The following is an 18,571-nucleotide window of genomic DNA, read 5'->3' on the forward strand; positions in this document are numbered from 1 at the left end:
CGAGTGTGAAGGGACTGGTGGCTACGGGAGGTATTGACAGGGGAGTCAGTTGTGAGTGTGAAGGGACTGGTGGCCACGGGAGGTAATGACAGGGGTATCAGTTGCGAGTGCGAAGGGACTGGTGGCTACGAGAGGTAATGACAGGGGAGTCAGCTGTGAGTGTGAAGGAACTGCTGGCCACGTGAGGTAATGACAGGAGTATCAGTTGCGAGTGCGAAGGGACTGGTGGCTACGGGAGGTAATGACAGGGGTATCAGTTGTGAGTTTCGAAGGGACTGGTGGCTACGGGAGGTATTGACAGGGGTATTAGTTGCTAGTGCGAAGGGACTGGTGGCCATGGGAGGAAATAACAGGGGTATCAGTTGTGAGTGCGAAGGGACTGGTGGCTATGGGAGGTAATGGACAGGAGTATCACCCGAGTGCAACGGGACTGGTGGCTCTGGGAATGATCGAGAAGGGGGGGGGGGGCGTGGCATCGTGTTGGTATATAAAAGGGAGATGCGCGGGAAACTCGGGGCTGTTGCAGTGGGCTCCTACGCCTGATGTCAAGCGAAGGCGTCTTCAATAAAGTGCCATCTCAAAAGAGGTGTCAAGTCGTCATTACACATCGATCAACCGTGTTTCTACTCACATTACGTGTTTGTCGTCGGTATCCTTACGTATTAATATCCATTGTTTAAATGGAATGTTGCAAGGTACGATTGGGTGAAAAAGGGTCCCTTTCGATGCCATCCGAACGGATTCATCCTTCAACCGCGTACATTCCCTACACTCACTTGCCGACCAAAAATCACTGGACGACCGGTTTTCGTGGAACCAATTTTAACCGCCGTCGTCAAAGAGGGCTTCTCGTGGACTTCCCCGATGGGTCGTGCACTCCACCGCCGATCGGTCAGTCGGCGCTGCACAAGTGCCGGGTACCGGCTCTGCGCTCACGCCAAAGGAGACGCGGTACGTTCGTTTAACAAGCAAAATAAACAGGCGTGGGTGGGGGGGAAAGGACTTGCAGACGGTGACCAAGATGACGAAGACGACGAAGACGACAAAGAAGGCGACGCTATTATTATTTTTTTTTACGAATCCAAAAACAAAACCTGTTTTTTTTATTATTATTTTAGTTTCTACCACACTGGGGTGACATCTCCCCGGCCAAGGGGTGAGGGAGGGAGAGTTTGCAGACAGAGAGACATGAGAGCCAGAGAGACAGAGAAGACAGAGAGAGACAGAGAGAGACAGAGCCAGAGAGAGAGAGACCGACGTCCGCGCTCATCGCGAGAAATTAAACGGGTGGGGAAGTTCGCGAAGCCCCCACCCCCCCCCACCCCCCCCACCATGGCGCTGTGGGGCATTCGCACTCAAGACAGCCGCCCGCCCACCCACCCACCTAACCCCCCCCCTCCCCACCTCCCACCTCCCACCTCCCCGCGCCCCCTTGGGAGTTAGCCACATTTTACCCCACCACTACCGTCACAAACATCGTCGCCGCCGACACGTTTTGACCGGACGTTCGATTCGTCTCGGACACATTGCCTGCTGTAGGGTGGGGACAGGGGGGGTAGCTGGGGGAGTGAGGAGGAGGGGGGGGGGGGGAAGTGAGGGGGAGGGAGGGAGGGAGGGAGGGCGGATGGAGTGGGAAGGGGATGGAAGGAGAGAGAGGGGGTGGATGAGGAGTGAGGGGGGAAATGTTGTACATGGGGGTGGAGGTAGGGAGGTAGGGAGGGAGGGAGGGGGGATATTTTCTTAACAAATCTTGTCCGGCGTTGTGCACGCTTCGCACCGCAGCCAATTCACACGAAAATAAGACTCTGTACAATATAAAAAAAAACAAGTCAGCCCATGGATCGACATCATTATCGTGACGGCGGCTGTGCTAACAGCGGTGGTGGCGCTGGTGGTGTTTCGTGGTGACGATGGTGACGGTGATGGCGGTGGTGGCGGCGACGGCGACGTTGACAGCAGTGGTGGCCGTGGTGATGGTGGCGGTGATCGGCTGATCAGAGGCCACAGAGATGCAACACTGTGGACAGCCATGACCGATGGACCCATGACAACGACGATTGTGATCAGTGAAGCCGGGCGGAGCGGTGGGGGGAGACGGGGTGTAGTGTGTACGTGCACGTGTGTGTGTGTGTGCGTGTGTGTGTGTGTGCGTGTACGCAAGTATACCAAGCGCGTGTACTCACGCCCCGAGTACCAGGAGAAACCTGGTGTGGGAGGTGGTTTTCATTTCAACGGTGTTTGTGTGTTTTTTTTTAGTTTATATAAAAATAGCGTGAACCAGGGCCTGCGATGTACGGGGGTTCAACATCGGGAGCTGGCTTTTATAATCCTTGGCGGGGGGGGTGGGGGTGGGTGGGGGTGGTCCGGGATGAGATGCTCACGTGATTACCGTTCATGACAGAGTGGGTGGTTGTCAACACTGGCGCGGGTGTGTGGGTGTGCGCGTGTGTGCATGGGTGTGTGTGTGTGCGTGGGTGTGTGCGTGGGTGTGTGAGTGTGCGCGTGTGCATGGGTGTGTGCGTGGGTGTGTGCGTGGGTGTGTGCGTGGGTGTGTGAGTGTGCGCGTGTGCATAGGTGTGTGCGTGGGTGTGTGCATGGGTGTGTGTGTGTGCGTGGGTGTGTGCGTGGGTGTGTGAGTGTGCGCGTGTGCATGGGTGTGTGCGTGGGTGTGTGCGTGGGTGTGTGAGTGTGCGCGTGTGCATAGGTGTGTGCGTGGGTGTGTGCATGGGTGTGTGTGTGTGCGTGGGTGTGTGCGTGGGTGTGTGAGTGTGCGCGTGTGCATAGGTGTGTGCGTGGGTGTGTGCATGGGTGTGTGTGTGTGCGTGGGTGTGTGCGTGGGTGTGTGCGTGTGCGCGCGTTTGGGTGTGTTAAGGCACGTTAAGGGCTTAACGTGCACATAGCCGGGCGTGTGCTGTGCCGGCCTTCATAGGTGTTACGCGCTAACAGCACTTGCCCCAACAGTCTGAGTGTGTAGGTGAGTACGTGGTGTGTGAGTATGTAGTGAGTGTGTGTTGGTGGTGAGCGAGTGAGTGTGTGCGAGTGTGTTAGTGAGTACGTGGCGAGCGAGTGTGTGAGTACGTGGTGAGCGAGTGTGGTAGTGTGTGTGCGTGGTGAGCGAGCGTGTTAGTGTGTGCGAGTGGTGAGCGAGTGTGTTAGTGTGTGTGTGTGAGTGGTGAGCGAGTGTGTTAGTGTGTGTGTGGTGAGCGAGTGTGTTAGTGTGTGTGAGTGGTGAGTGAATGAGTGTGTGTGCGAGTTTGTTAGTGAGTACGTGGCGAGCGAGTGTGTTCGTGTGAGTGGTGAGCGAGTGTGGTAGTGTGTGTGAGTGGTGAGCGAGTGTGTTAGTGTGTGTGAGTGGTGAGCGAGTGTGGTAGTGTGTGTGAGTGGTGAGCGAGTGTGTTAGTGTGTGTGAGTGGTGAGCGAGTGTGATAGTGTGTGTGAGTGGTGAGCGAGTGTGTTAGTGTGTGTGTGAGTGGTGAGCGAGTGTGTGAGTGTGTTAGTGAGTACGTGGTGAGCGAGTGTGTTCGTGTGAGTGGTGAGCGAGTGTGGTAGTGTGTGTGTGTGAGTGGTGAGCAAGTGTGGTAGTGTGTGTGTGAGTGGTGAGCGAGTGTGTTAGTGTGTGTGAGTGGTGAGCGAGTGTGTTAGTGTGTGTGTGTGTTGAGTGAATGAGTGTGTGTGCGAGTTTGCTAGTGAGTACGTGGTGAGCGAGTGTGTTAGTGTGTGTGAGTGGTGAGCGAGTGTGTTAGTGTGTGTTTGAGTGGTGAGCGAGTGAGTGTGTTTGTTAGTGAGTACGTGGTGAGCGAGTGTGTTAGTGTGAGTGGTGAGCGAGTGTGTTAGTGTGTGTGTGTGAGTGGTGAGCGAGCGAGTGTGTGAGTGTGTTAGTGAGTACGTGGTGAGCGAGTGTGTTAGTGTGTGTGTGTGGTGAGCGAGTGTGTTAGTGTGTGTGTGTGAGTGGTGAGCGAGCGAGTGCGTGAGTGTGTTAGTGAGTACGTGGTGAGTACGTGACGAGCGTGTTAGTGTGTGTGAGTGGTGAGCGAGTGTGGTAGTGTGTGTTTGAGTGGTGAGCGAGTGAGTGTGTGAGTGTGTGAGTGTGTTAGTGAGTACGTGGTGAGTACGTGACGAGCGTGTTAGTGCGTGTGTGAGTGGTGAGCGAGTGTGTTAGTGTGTGTGAGTGGTGAGCGAGTGTGTTAGTGTGTGTGTGTGAGTGTGTTAGTGAGTACGTGGTGAGTACGTGACGAGCGTGTTAGTGCGTGTGTGAGTGGTGAGCGAGTGTGTTAGTGTGTGTTTGAGTGGTGAGCGAGTGAGTGTGTGAGTGTGTGAGTGTGTTAGTGAGTACGTGGTGAGTACGTGACGAGCGTGTTAGTGTGTGTGAGTGGTGAGCGAGTGTGTTAGTGTGTGTGTGAGTGGTGAGCGAGTGTGTGAGTGTGTGTGTGTGAGTGGTGAGCGAGTGAGTGTGTGAGTGTGTTAGTGAGTACGTGGTGAGGACGTGACGAGCGTGTTAGTGCGTGTGTGAGTGGTGAGCGAGTGTGTTAGTGTGTGTTTGAGTGGTGAGCGAGTGAGTGTGTTAGTGAGTACGTGGTGAGCGAGTGTGTTAGTGTGAGTGGTGAGCGAGTGTGTTAGTGTGTGTGTGAGTGGTGAGCGAGTGTAGTAGTGTGTGTGTGTGTGAGTGGTGAGCGAGCGAGTTAGTGTGTGTTTGAGTGGTGAGCGAGCGAGTGTGTGAGTGTGTTAGTGAGTACGTGGTGAGTACGTGACGAGCGTGTTAGTGCTTGCTCTTTTTCGACTTCTTGTGCGAGCGAGGTGGTGAACGCGCCGCTGGTGAGCGGCGCGACTTCCTCCCAGATGACGTCGGAGACCTAGAGCGTGAACGCGACCTGGCGACACGCAAGCACGACACGTTAACATAACACACACGACACGTTAACATAACACACACGTTAACATAACACACACGCTAACATAACACACACGGCACGCTAACATAACACACACGACACGCTAACATAACACACACGACATGCTAACACACACGACACGTTAACATAACACACACGACACGTTAACATAACATACACGACACGTTAACATAACATACACGACACGTTAACACACACGTTAACATAACACACACGACACATTAACACACACGTTAACATAACACACACGACACGTTAACATAACACACACGACACGTTAACACACACGTTAACATAACACACACGACACGTTAACACACACGTTAACATAACACACACGACACGTTAACATAACACACACGACACGTTAACACACACGACACGTTAACATAACACACACGACACGCTAACATAACACACACGACACGTTAACATAACACACACGGCACGCTAACATAACACACACGACACGTTAACATAACACACACGACACGCTAACATAACACACACGGCATGCTAACATAACACACACGGCATGCTAACATAACACACACAACACGTTAACATAACACACACGACACGTTAACATAACACACACGACATGCTAACATAACACACACGACACGTTAACATAACACACACGACACGCTAACATAACACACACGACACGCACACACGGTGAGTGGGTGGGTGATTGAGTGGGTGGATGGTTGGGTGTGCGGTTGAGTGGGTGGGTGGGCGAGCGGGCGGGCGAGTGGGTGGGCGGGTGAGTGGGTGTGTGTCTCTGTGTGTGTCTCTGTGTGCGTCTCTGTGTGCGTCTCTGCGTGCGTCTCTGCGTGTGTCTCTGCGTGTGTCTGTGCGTGTGTCTCTGTGTGTGTCTCTGTGTGTGTGTCTCTGTGTGTGTGTCTCTGTGTGTGTGTCTCTGTGTGTGTCTGTGTGTCTGTGTGTGTGTCTCTGTGTGTGTGTCTCTGTGTGTGTCTCTGCGTGTGTCTGTGTGTGTCTCTGTGTGTCTCTGTGTGTGTCTCTGTGTGTCTCTGTGTGTGTGTCTGTGTGTGTCTGTGTGTGTCTGTGTGTGTGCGTCTCTGCTCTCACCGCTTGGACCGCTTGACGCTGGGCGAGACTCTCCGCGTGGGTGAGCGAGTGCGCTAAGACTTGTGTGTCTCTGTGTGTCTCTGTGTGTGTGTGTTTCTGTGTGTCTGTGTGTGTCTGTGTGTGTGTGTCTCTGTGTGTGTGTCTCTGCTCTCACCGCTTGGACCGCTTGACGCTGGGCGAGTCTCTCCGCGTGGGTGAGCGAGTGCACTAAGACTTGTGTGTCTCTGTGTGTGTGTCTCTGTGTGTGTGTCTCTGTGTGTGTGTCTCTGTGTGTGTGTCTCTGTGTGTCTGTGTGTGTGTCTCTGTGTGTGTGTCTCTCTGTGTGTGTGTCTCTGTGTGTGTGTCTCTGTGTGTGTGTCTCTGTGTGTGTGTCTCTGTGTGTGTGTCTCTGTGTGTGTGTCTCTGTGTGTGTGTCTCTGTGTGTGTGTCTCTGTGTGTGTGTCTCTGTGTGTGTGTCTGTGGGCGAGGTTTAGGACTGTGACTCATGCAACTGCAATGGCTGCTTTGGGTACGCGGTCCAGACCTCCCCAGACACCCTGGCTGACAGAGGAGTTGTTCAGGATGGTTGAGAAAAAGCGACAGGCCCACTGTCATCGGCTACAGAATCCCACGTCAGAGAATGAGGAGGCTTACCGCAGCCTTCGCTCGGAGGTTCGGAGAGCCGTGAGGCGCTGCAAGGATGGGTGGTGGTCGCGGGTTGCTGAGGAGATGGAGTCTGCCTCAGTGGCCCGTGATCACAAATCTCTATTTAACTCCATCAAAAAAGTAACCTGCAGCGCCACACCTATTACCATCATTAGGGGAAAAAACGGTGATCCAATTTCCGACCCCCAGGAACAGGTTCGCAGATTTGCTGAGCATTTCTGTGAGGTCCTGGGGGAGGGAAAATCCCTCAGACAGGAAAACATCGTGGCACAAAGTGAGGATGACCCTGCTGAGGCTGCGGTGCCTCAAATATTGGATGAAGTCACCCCCTGTGAGTGGCTGGCTGAGGTGCCATCTGCTGAGGAAGTATTGAAGGCGATCCGGAGTCTGAGACCAGGAAAGGCAGCGGGCAGAGATGATCTCCCAAGCGAAATGCTGAGGGAGGGTGGCGTTTGTGCACAGACTGCCCTATATGACATCATAACAACAGTCTGGACCACTGGACGGGTTCCGCAGGATTGGAAGGATGCCCTGGTGGTCCCCCTTTTTAAGAAGGGGGACCGCACAGACTTTAACAACTACAGGGGCATCTCACTCCTCAGTGTGCCGGGAAAGGTCCTGGCAAGGATTATTCAGCATCGCCTTGCCAGGCACACTGAGGAGAGGCTTGCGGAGCCCCAATGCGGTTTCAGGAAAGGGCGGTCCTGCACAGATGCCATATTTTCTGTCCGTCTGCTACAGCAGAGGTGTAGGGAATTCCAACAAGACCTACATCTCTGCTTTATTGACCTGGTCAAGGCCTATGATACCATCAGTAGGCCTGGGCTCTGGGTCGTTCTTCGTGCTTTTGGAGTACCTGACCCTCTGCTCATGATCATTAAGGACCTTCATGATGGTGAGCGGGCCCGGGTAAAACTACGTGGGCGGGAGTCAGAGCCATTCCCTGTACACCTTGGGGTGCGACAGGGATGTCCTCTGGCTCCCACATTATTTAACATCTATTTTGACCACGTAGTTCGTGAAGCCTTCAATAGCTGTACCGGGGGAATCTCCATATGGTACAGATATAATGGGAGGCCAATCGATGCCCGGGTGCGGTCAAGGGATGGCTCCCTATTGCTCAACCACGTTATGTATGCTGATGATTTGGTAATAGCTGCTCAGTCAGAGGAGGAGTTGGAGACGCTGCTGCTGAGACTAGAGCGTGCCACTAAGAGGTGGGGCCTTACCATCAGCCCCACCAAAACTAAGCACCTGCCTGGGTATTTTGTACCATCGGACACTCCACCCCCACAACTCCCAATCGGTGATGGGGCAGTTGTGGAGAGAGTGGAGAGTTTCCCATACCTGGGCAGTGTGCTTATGACTGGCTCCAGTTTAACAGCAGAGGTCTCACTCCGAATCAGTCGAGCGGCAATATCTTTTCATCGGTTGCGTAACGCTGTGTGGAAGCTACCTGGTCTGTCGCTCCGCACTAAGCTTCAGGTCTTCTCGGCCACGGTCATTCCCTCCCTTCTCTACGCTTGCGAAACGTGGACCCCCCTAATGGAACATCTTCGCCGGTTAGAAACATTTAGGCTGGCCTGCCTACGATCCATCCTGGGTTTAACCAGACTGGATTGTGTGAGGAGCTCACAAATCCTTGAAAGATCTGGGCAGGGTCCCATCGGTGAGCTCCTCCGGCAGGCAAGGCTGCGATGGCTGGGTCATGTAGCCCGCATGCCCAGCCACCGCATGCCAAAACAGCTTTTGTTTGGCCGGATTGAGGGGGCTAAGCGGGCGCGGCACGGGCTAGAGAAGAGATGGAGTGATGTGGTACAGGAGGACGTGGAGGTGAGTGGACTTGCCGATGACTGGTACCAGCGGTGTCAAGATCGGCCTCTGTGGAGGAGGCTCGTGAAGGATGCTACTGGGCAGTTGGAGGCAGTCGCCCTCCAACAACAACGGAGGGCGGAGGAGCGACGCTCACAACAGCGAGCGGAGCGCCGGGTGGCTAAAGCACAGCAGGTTGGCACAGTAGGGGGCACAGGTGGTGCATCAGCCAGTCATCTCAGTCAGTCGACCCGTGGCACCTGGGTCTGCCCCGTGACCTCCTGCCAGCGGGCGTTCGACACTTCACGTGGCCTCAGGGTGCACATAGCCTGGCACAAGCGTCGTGGTGACGTCACCGCAACTTAGTGGCGAATGGCGGTTGTTGTTGTTGTCTCTGTGTGTGTGTGTTTCTGTGTGTCTGTGTGTGTCTGTGTGTGTGTGTATCTCTGTGTGTGTCTCTGCTCTCACCGCTTGGACCGCTTGACGCTGGGCGAGTCTCTCCGCGTGGGTGAGGGAGTGCGCTAAGACTTGTGTGTCTCTGTGTGTGTGTCTCTGTGTGTGTGTCTCTGTGTGTGTCTCTGTGTGTCTCTGTGTGTCTCTGTGTGTGTGCGTCTCTGCTCTCACCGCTTGGACCGCTTGACGCTGGGCGAGTCTCTCCGCGTGGGTGAGCGAGTGCGCTCAGACTTGTGTGTCTCTGTGTGTCTCTGTGTGTGTGTCTCTGCGTGTGTGTCTCTGCGTGTGTGTCTCTGTGTGTGTGTCTCTGTGTGTGTGTTTCTGTGTGTCTGTGTGTGTCTGTGTGTGTGTGTCTCTGTGTGTGTGTCTGTGTGTGTCTCTGTGTGTCTCTGTGTGTGTCTCTGCTCTCACCGCTTGGACCGCTTGACGCTGGGCGAGTCTCTCCGCGTGGGTGAGCGAGTGCGCTAAGACTTGTGTGTCTCTGTGTGTCTCTGTGTGTGTGTCTCTGTGTGTGTGTGTTTCTGTGTGTCTGTGTGTGTGTCTGTGTGTGTGTCTCTGTGTGTGTGTCTCTCTGTGTGTGTGTCTCTGTGTGTGTGTCTCTGTGTGTGTGTCTCTGTGTGTGTGTCTCTGTGTGTGTGTCTCTGTGTGTGTGTCTCTGTGTGTGTGTCTCTGTGTGTGTGTCTCTGTGTGTGTGTCTCTGTATGTGTGTCTCTGTGTGTGTGTGTTTCTGTGTGTCTGTGTGTGTGTGTCTCTGCGTGTGTATCTCTGTGTGTGTCTCTGCTCTCACCGCTTGGGCCGCTTGACGCTGGGCGAGTCTCTCCGCGTGGGTGAGCGAGTGCGCTAAGACTTGTGTGTCTCTGTGTGTGTGTCTCTGTGTGTGTGTCTCTGTGTGTGTGTCTCTGTGTGTGTGTCTCTGTGTGTGTCTCTGTGTGTGTGTGTCTCTGTGTGTGTGTGTGTCTGTGTGTGTCTCTGCTCTCACCGCTTGGACCGCTTGACGCTGGGCGAGTCTCTCCGCGTGGGTGAGCGAGTGCGCTCAGACTTGTGTGTCTCTGTGTGTCTCTGTGAGTGTCTCTGTGTGTGTGTGTCTCTGTGTGTGTGTCTCTGTGTGTGTGTGTGTCTGTGTGTGTCTCTGCTCTCACCGCTTGGACCGCTTGACGCTGGGCGAGTCTCTCCGCGTGGGTGAGCGAGTCCGCTCAGACTTGTGTGTCTCTGTGTGTCTCTGTGTGTCTGTGTGTGTGTGTGTGTTTCTGTGTGTCTGTGTGTGTCTGTGTGTGTGTGTCTCTGTGTGTGTGTGTGTCTGTGTGTGTCTCTGCTCTCACCGCTTGGACCGCTTGACGCTGGGCGAGTCTCTCCGCGTGGGTGAGCGAGTGCGCTAAGACTTGTGTGTCTCTGTGTGTGTGTCTCTGTGTGTGTGTCTCTGTGTGTGTGTCTGTGTGTGTGTCTGTGTGTGTGTCTCTGTGTGTGTGTCTCTGTGTGTGTGTCTCTGTGTGTGTCTCTGTGTGTGTCTCTGTGTGTGTGTCTCTGTGTGTGTGTGTCTCTGTGTGTGTGTGTCTCTGTGTGTGTCTCTGCTCTCACCGCTTGGACCGCTTGACGCTGGGCGAGTCTCTCCGCGTGGGTGAGCGAGTGCGCTCAGACTTGTGTGTCTCTGTGTGTGTGTCTCTGTGTGTGTGTCTGTGTGTGTGTGTCTGTGTGTGTCTCTGCGTGTGTGTCTCTGCGTGTGTCTCTGCTCTCACCGCTTGGACCGCTTGACGCTGGGCGAGTCTCTCCGCGTGGGTGAGCGAGTGCGCTCAGACTTGTGTGTCTCTGTGTGTGTGTCTCTGTGTGTGTGTCTCTGTGTGTGTGTCTCTGTGTGTGTGTCTCTGTGTGTGTCTCTCTGCGTGTGTCTCTGTGTGCGTCTCTGCTCTCACCGCTTGGACCGCTTGACGCTGGGCGAGTCTCTCCGCGTGGGTGAGCGAGTGCGCTCAGACTTGTGTGTCTCTGTGTGTCTCTGTGTGTGTGTCTCTGTGTGTGTGTGTTTCTGTGTGTCTCTGTGTGTGTGTCTCTGTGTGTGTCTCTGTGTGTGTGTCTCTGTGTGTGTGTGTTTCTGTGTGTCTGTGTGTGTCTGTGTGTGTGTGTGTCTCTGTGTGTCTCTGTGTGTGTGTGTCTCTGTGTGTGTTTCTGTGTGTCTGTGTGTCTCTGTGTGTGTGTCTCTGCGTGTGTGTCTCTGTGTGTGTTTCTGTGTGTGTGTCTCTGTGTGTGTCTCTGCTCTCACCGCTTGGACCGCTTGACGCTGGGCGAGTCTCTCCGCGTGGGTGAGCGAGTGCGCTCAGACTTGTGTGTCTCTGTGTGTCTCTGTGTGTGTGTCTCTGCGTGTGTGTATCTGTGTGTGTGTCTCTGTGTGTGTGTCTCTGTGTGTGTGTGTCTCTGTGTGTGTGTTTCTGTGTGTGTGTCTCTGCTCTCACCGCTTGGACCGCTTGACGCTGGGCGAGTCTCTCCGCGTGGGTGAGCGAGTGCGCTCAGACTTGTGTGTCTCTGTGTGTGTGTCTCTGTGTGTGTGTCTCTGTGTGTCTCTGTGTGTGTGTCTGTGTGTCTCTGTGTGTGTGTCTCTGTGTGTGTGTGTTTCTGTGTGTCTCTGTGTGTGTGTCTCTGTGTGTGTCTCTGTGTGTGTGTCTCTGTGTGTGTGTGTTTCTGTGTGTGTCTGTGTGTGTGTGTGTCTCTGTGTGTCTCTGTGTGTGTGTGTGTCTGTGTGTGTCTGTGTGTGTGCGTCTCTGCTCTCACCGCTTGGACCGCTTGACGCTGGGCGAGTCTCTCCGCGTGGGTGAGCGAGTGCGCTCAGACTTGTGTGTCTCTGTGTGTGTGTCTGTGTGTGTGTGTTTCTGTGTGTCTGTGTGTGTCTCTGTGTGTCTCTGTGTGTGTGTGTCTCTGTGTGTGTGTCTGTGTGTGTGTGTGTCTCTGTGTGTGTCTCTGTGTGTGTCTCTGTGTGTCTCTGTGTGTGTGTGTCTCTGCTCTCACCGCTTGGACCGCTTGACGCTGGGCGAGTCTCTCCGCGTGGGTGAGCGAGTGCGCTCAGACTTGTCGGACCGGTGGGAGCGCTCCGAGCGTGGGGACGGGGACCTGGGGAGGGGGGGGGGGAGAAGGGGGGGGGGGCAGTGGCCACGTTCGCGTCTCAGCAGGAAGTTCATAACCCACCTCTGCTCCTCTACCACTACCCCCTACCCATACCACTACCACTACCCATAGCACTACCACTACCCCCTACCACTACCCATACCACTACCACTACCCACACCACTACCACTACCCACACCACTACCACTACCCATACCACTACCACTACCCCCTACCACTACCCCTACCATAACCACCATCCCTACCACTACCCCCATCACCACCACCACAACCACTACCCCGATCACCAGCCCTATCGCTCACCACTGCCCCTATAGCCACCACCGCCACACCCCTACCAATACACGCCATTCGCCGCTAAGTGACGGTGCGCTTTGAGGCTCTCACGTGAAGTGTCGAAAGCTCGCTGACAGGAGGTCTTGTGACAGACCCAGCAGGTGCCATGGGTTGACTGACTGAGATGACCGGTAGATGCACCATCAGCTGTACCCCCCTCCCTACTGTGCCAACTTGCTGCGTTTTAGTCGTCTGGCGCTCCGCTCGTTGTTGTGAGCATCGCTCCCTCCGCCCTTCGTTGTTGCTGGAGGGTGACTGCCTCCAACTGCCCAGTAGCAGCGTCCTTCACGAGCCTCCTCCATATCACTACCCCTACCACTACCCCTATCACCACCACCACTACCCCTATCAGCACCCCTAACCCTACCACTACCTCTATCACCACCACTACCTCTATCAGCACCCCTAACCCTACCACTACCCCTATCAGCACCACCACCCCTAACCCTACCACTATCACCACCACCACTACCCCTATCAGCACCCCTAACCCTACCACTACCCCTATCAGCACTACCACCCTTAAACCTACCACTACCCCTATCAGCACCACCACTACCCCTATCAGCACCACCACCCCTAACCCTACCACTACCCCTATCACCACCACCACTACCCCTATCTGCACCACCACCCCTAACCTTACCACTACCCCTATCACCACCACCACCACCCCTATCAGCACCATCACTACCCCTATCAGCACCACCACCCCTAACCCTACCACTACCTCTAGCACCACTACCACTACCCCTATCAGCACCGCTAACCCTACCACTACCCCTATCACCACCACCACTACCCCTATCAGCACCACCCCCCCTAACCCTACCACTACCCCTATCACCAGCACCACAACCCCTATCAGCACCACCACCCTTAACCCTACCACTACCCCTATCACCACCACCACTACCCCTATCAGCACCACCACTACCCCTATCAGCACCACCACCCCTAACCCTACCACTACCTCTATCACCACCACCACTACCCCTATCAGCACCACCACCCCTAACCCTACCCCTATCACCACCACCACTACCCCTATCAGCACCACCACCCCTAACCCTACCACTACCCCTATCACCACCACCACTACCCCTATCAGCACCACCACTACCCCTATCAGCACCACCACCCCTAACCCTACCACTACCTCTATCACCACCACCACTACCCCTATCAGCACCACCACCCCTAACCCTACCCCTATCACCACCACCACTACCCCTATCAGCACCACCACCCCTAACCCTACCACTACCCCTATCACCACCACCACTACCCCTATCAGCACCATCACTACCCCTATCAGCACCACCACCCCTAACCCTACCACTACCTCTATCACCACCATCACTACCCCTATCAGCACCCCTAACCCTACCACTACCCCTATCAGCACTACCACCCTTAACCCTACCACTACCCCTATCAGCACCACCACTACCCCTATCAGCACCACCACCCCTAACCCTACCCCTATCAGCACCACCACTACCCCTATCAGCACCACCACCCCTAACCCTACCATTACCCCTATCACCACCACCACTACCCCTATCAGCACCACCACCCCTAACCCTACCACTACCCCTATCACCACCACCACTACCCCTATCAGCACCACCACCCTTAACCCTACAACTACCCCTATCACCACCACCACTACCCCTATCAGCACCACTACTACCCCTATCAGCACCACCACCCCTAACCCTACCACTACCTCTATCACCACCACCACTACCCCTATCAGCACCACCACCCCTAACCCTACCACTACCCCTATCACCACCACCACTACCCCTATCAGCACCACAACCCCTAACCCTACCACTACCCCTATCACCACCACCACTACCCCTATCAGCACCACCACCCCTAACCCTACCACTACCCCTATCACCACCACCACTACCCCTATCAGCACCACCACCCTTAACCCTACAACTACCCCTATCACCACCACCACTACCCCTATCAGCACCACTACTACCCCTATCAGCACCACCACCCCTAACCCTACCACTACCTCTATCACCACCACCACAACCCCTATCAGCACCACCACCCTTAACCCTACCATTACCCCTATCACCACCACCACTATCCCTATCAGCACCACCACCCTTAACCCTACCACTACCCCTATCACCACCACCACTACCCCTATCAGCACCATCACTACCCCTATCAGCACCACCACCCCTAACCCTACCACTACCTCTATCACCACCATCACTACCCCTATCAGCACCACCACCCCTAACCCTACCACTACCTCTATCACCACCACCACTACCCCTATCAGCACCACCACCCCTAACCCTACCACTACCTCTATCACCACCATCACTACCCCTATCAGCACCACCACCCCTAACCCTACCACTACCCCTATCACCACCACCACTACCCCTATCACCACCACCACTACCCCTATCAGCACCACCACCCTTAACCCTACAACTACCCCTATCACCACCACCACTACCCCTATCAGCACCACCACTACCCCTATCAGCACCACCACCCCTAACCCTACCACTACCCCTATCACCACCACCACTACCCCTATCAGCACCACCACCCCTAACCCTACCCCTATCACCACCACCACTACCCCTATCAGCACCACCACCCCTAACCCTACCACTACCCCTATCACCACCACCACTACTCCTATCAGCACCACCACCGCTAACCCTACCACTACCCCTATCACCACCACCACTACCCCTATCAGCACCATCACTACCCCTATCAGCACCACCACCCCTAACCCTACCACTACCTCTATCACCACCATCACTACCCCTATCAGCACCCCTAACCCTACCACTACCCCTATCAGCACTACCACCCTTAACCCTACCACTACCCCTATCAGCACCACCACTACCCCTATCAGCACCACCACCCCTAACCCTACCCCTATCAGCACCACCACTACCCCTATCAGCACCACCACCCCTAACCCTACCACTACCCCTATCACCACCACCACTACCCCTATCAGCACCACCACCCCTAACCCTACCACTACCCCTATCACCACCACCACTACCCCTATCAGCACCACCACCCTTAACCCTACAACTACCCCTATCACCACCACCACCACTACCCCTATCAGCACCACTACTACCCCTATCAGCACCACCACCCCTAACCCTACCACTACCTCTATCACCACCACCACTACCCCTATCAGCACCACCACCCCTAACCCTACCCCTATCACCACCACCACTACCCCTATCAGCACCACCACCCCTAACCCTACCACTACCCCTATCACCACCACCACTACCCCTATCAGCACCACCACCCCTAACCCTACCACTACCCCTATCACCACCACCACTACCCCTATCAGCACCACCACCCTTAACCCTACAACTACCCCTATCACCACCACCACTACCCCTATCAGCACCACTACTACCCCTATCAGCACCACCACCCCTAACCCTACCACTACCTCTATCACCACCACCACTACCCCTATCAGCACCACCACCCTTAACCCTACCACTACCCCTATCACCACCACCACTACCCCTATCAGCACCACCACCCTTAACCCTACCACTACCCCTATCACCACCACCACTACCCCTATCAGCACCACCACCGCTAACCCTACCACTACCCCTATCACCACCACCACTACCCCTATCAGCACCACCACCCTTAACCCTACAACTACCCCTATCACCACCACCACTACCCCTATCAGCACCACTACTACCCCTATCAGCACCACCACCCCTAACCCTACCACTACCTCTATCACCACCACCACTACCCCTATCAGCACCACCACCCCTAACCCTACCCCTATCACCACCAACACTACCCCTATCAGCACCACCACCCCTAACCCTACCACTACCCCTATCACCACCACCACTACCCCTATCAGCACCACCACCCCTAACCCTACCCCTATCACCACCACCACTACCCCTATCAGCACCACCACCCCTAACCCTACCACTACCCCTATCACCACCACCACTACCCCTATCAGCACCACCACCCCTAACCCTACCACTACCCCTATCACCACCACCACTACCCCTATCAGCACCACCACCCTTAACCCTACAACTACCCCTATCACCACCACCACTACCCCTATCAGCACCACTACTACCCCTATCAGCACCACCACCCCTAACCCTACCACTACCTCTATCACCACCACCACTACCCCTATCAGCACCACCACCCTTAACCCTACCACTACCCCTATCACCACCACCACTACCCCTATCAGCACCACCACCCTTAACCCTACCACTACCCCTATCACCACCACCACTACCCCTATCAGCACCATCGCTACCCCTATCAGCACCACCACCCCTAACCCTACCACTACCTCTATCACCACCATCACTACCCCTATCAGCACCACCACCCCTAACCCTACCACTACCTCTATCACCACCACCACTACCCCTATCAGCACCACCACCCCTAACCCTACCACTACCTCTATCACCACCATCACTACCCCTATCAGCACCACCACCCCTAACCCTACCACTACCCCTATCACCACCACCACTACCCCTATCACCACCACCACTACCCCTATCAGCACCACCACCCTTAACCCTACAACTACCCCTATCACCACCACCACTACCCCTATCAGCACCACCACTACCCCTATCAGCACCACCACCCCTAACCCTACCACTACCCCTATCACCACCACCACTACCCCTATCAGCACCACCACCCCTAACCCTACCCCTATCACCACCACCACTACCCCTATCAGCACCACCACCCCTAACCCTACCACTACCCCTATCACCACCACCACTACCCCTATCAGCACCACCACCCCTAACCCTACCCCTATCACCACCACCACTACCCCTATCAGCACCACCACCCCTAACCCTACCACTACCCCTATCACCACCACCACTACCCCTATCAGCACCACCACCGCTAACCCTACCACTACCCCTATCACCACCACCACTACCCCTATCAGCACCACCACCACCCTTAACCGTACAACTACCCCTATCACCACCACCACTACCCCTATCAGCACCACTACTACCCCTATCAGCACCACCACCCCTAACCCTACCACTACCTCTATCACCACCACCACTACCCCTATCAGCACCACCACCCCTAACCCTACCCCTATCACCACCAACACGACCCCTATCAGCACCACCACCCCTAACCCTACCACTACCCCTATCACCACCACCACTACCCCTATCAGCACCACCACTCCTAACCCTACCACTACCCCTATCACCACCACCACTACCCCTATCAGCACCACCACCCTTAACCCTACCACTACCCCTATCACCACCACCACTACCCCTATCACCACCACCACCCTTAACCCTACCACTACCCCCATCACCACTACCCCTATCAGCACCACCACCCTAACCCTACCACTACCCCTATCACCACCACCACTACCCCTATCAGCACCACCACCCCTAACCCTACCACTACCCCTATCACCACCACCACTACCCCTATCAGCACCACCACTCCTAACCCTACCACTACCCCTATCACCACCACCACTACCCCTATCAGTACCACCACCCTTAACCCTACCACTACCCCTATCACCACCACCACTACCCCTATCACCACCACCACCCTTAACCCTACCACTACCCCTATCACCACTACCCCTATCAGCACCACCACCCCTAACCCTACCACTACCCCTATCACCACCACCACCACTACCCCTATCAGCACCACCACCCCTAACCCTACCCCTATCACCACCACCACTACGCCTATCAGCAACACCACCCCTAACCCTACCACTACCCCTATCACCACCACCACTACCCCTATCAGCACCACCACCCTTAACCCTACAACTACCCCTATCACCACCACCACTACCCCTATCACCACCACCACTACCCCTATCAGCACCACCACCCCTAACCCTACCACTACCCCTATCACCACCACCACTACCCCTATCAGCACCACCACCCCTAACGCTACCACTACCTCTATCACCACCACCACTACCCCTATCAGCACCACCACCCCTAACCCTATCACTACCCTATCACCACCACCACTACCCCTATCAGCACCACCACCCTTAACCCTACCACTACCCCTATCAGCACCACCACCCTTTACCCTACCACTACCCCTATCACCACCACCACTAC

The 18,571-nt window shown here is 55.3% G+C and overlaps 1 protein-coding gene across 2 annotated transcripts in view; it reads right to left on the reverse strand.

Annotated features, from left to right (window-relative positions):
* Positions 1 to 1,080: 1,080 nt before the first annotated feature.
* U2SURP (U2 snRNP associated SURP domain containing) overlaps positions 1,081 to 18,571 on the reverse strand; it is an 80,702-nt gene continuing 63,211 nt past the window's right edge. For both annotated transcript variants that reach the window (XM_076055187.1, XM_076055186.1), the window contains exons 24-25: positions 11,904 to 12,005; positions 1,081 to 4,868 (exon numbers count right to left, since the gene is read on the reverse strand). In XM_076055187.1, the coding sequence (XP_075911302.1) occupies positions 4,757 to 4,868; positions 11,904 to 12,005 (214 nt within the window). In that variant the 3' untranslated portion in view covers positions 1,081 to 4,756. The remainder of the gene's footprint in view (positions 4,869 to 11,903; positions 12,006 to 18,571) is intronic.

Source organism: Petromyzon marinus, chromosome 70, assembly GCF_048934315.1.
Source record: "Petromyzon marinus isolate PM22_M1 ecotype Great Lakes invasive population chromosome 70, UKy_Petmar_22M1.pri1.0, whole genome shotgun sequence".
Classification (NCBI taxonomy): domain Eukaryota; kingdom Metazoa; phylum Chordata; class Hyperoartia; order Petromyzontiformes; family Petromyzontidae; genus Petromyzon; species Petromyzon marinus.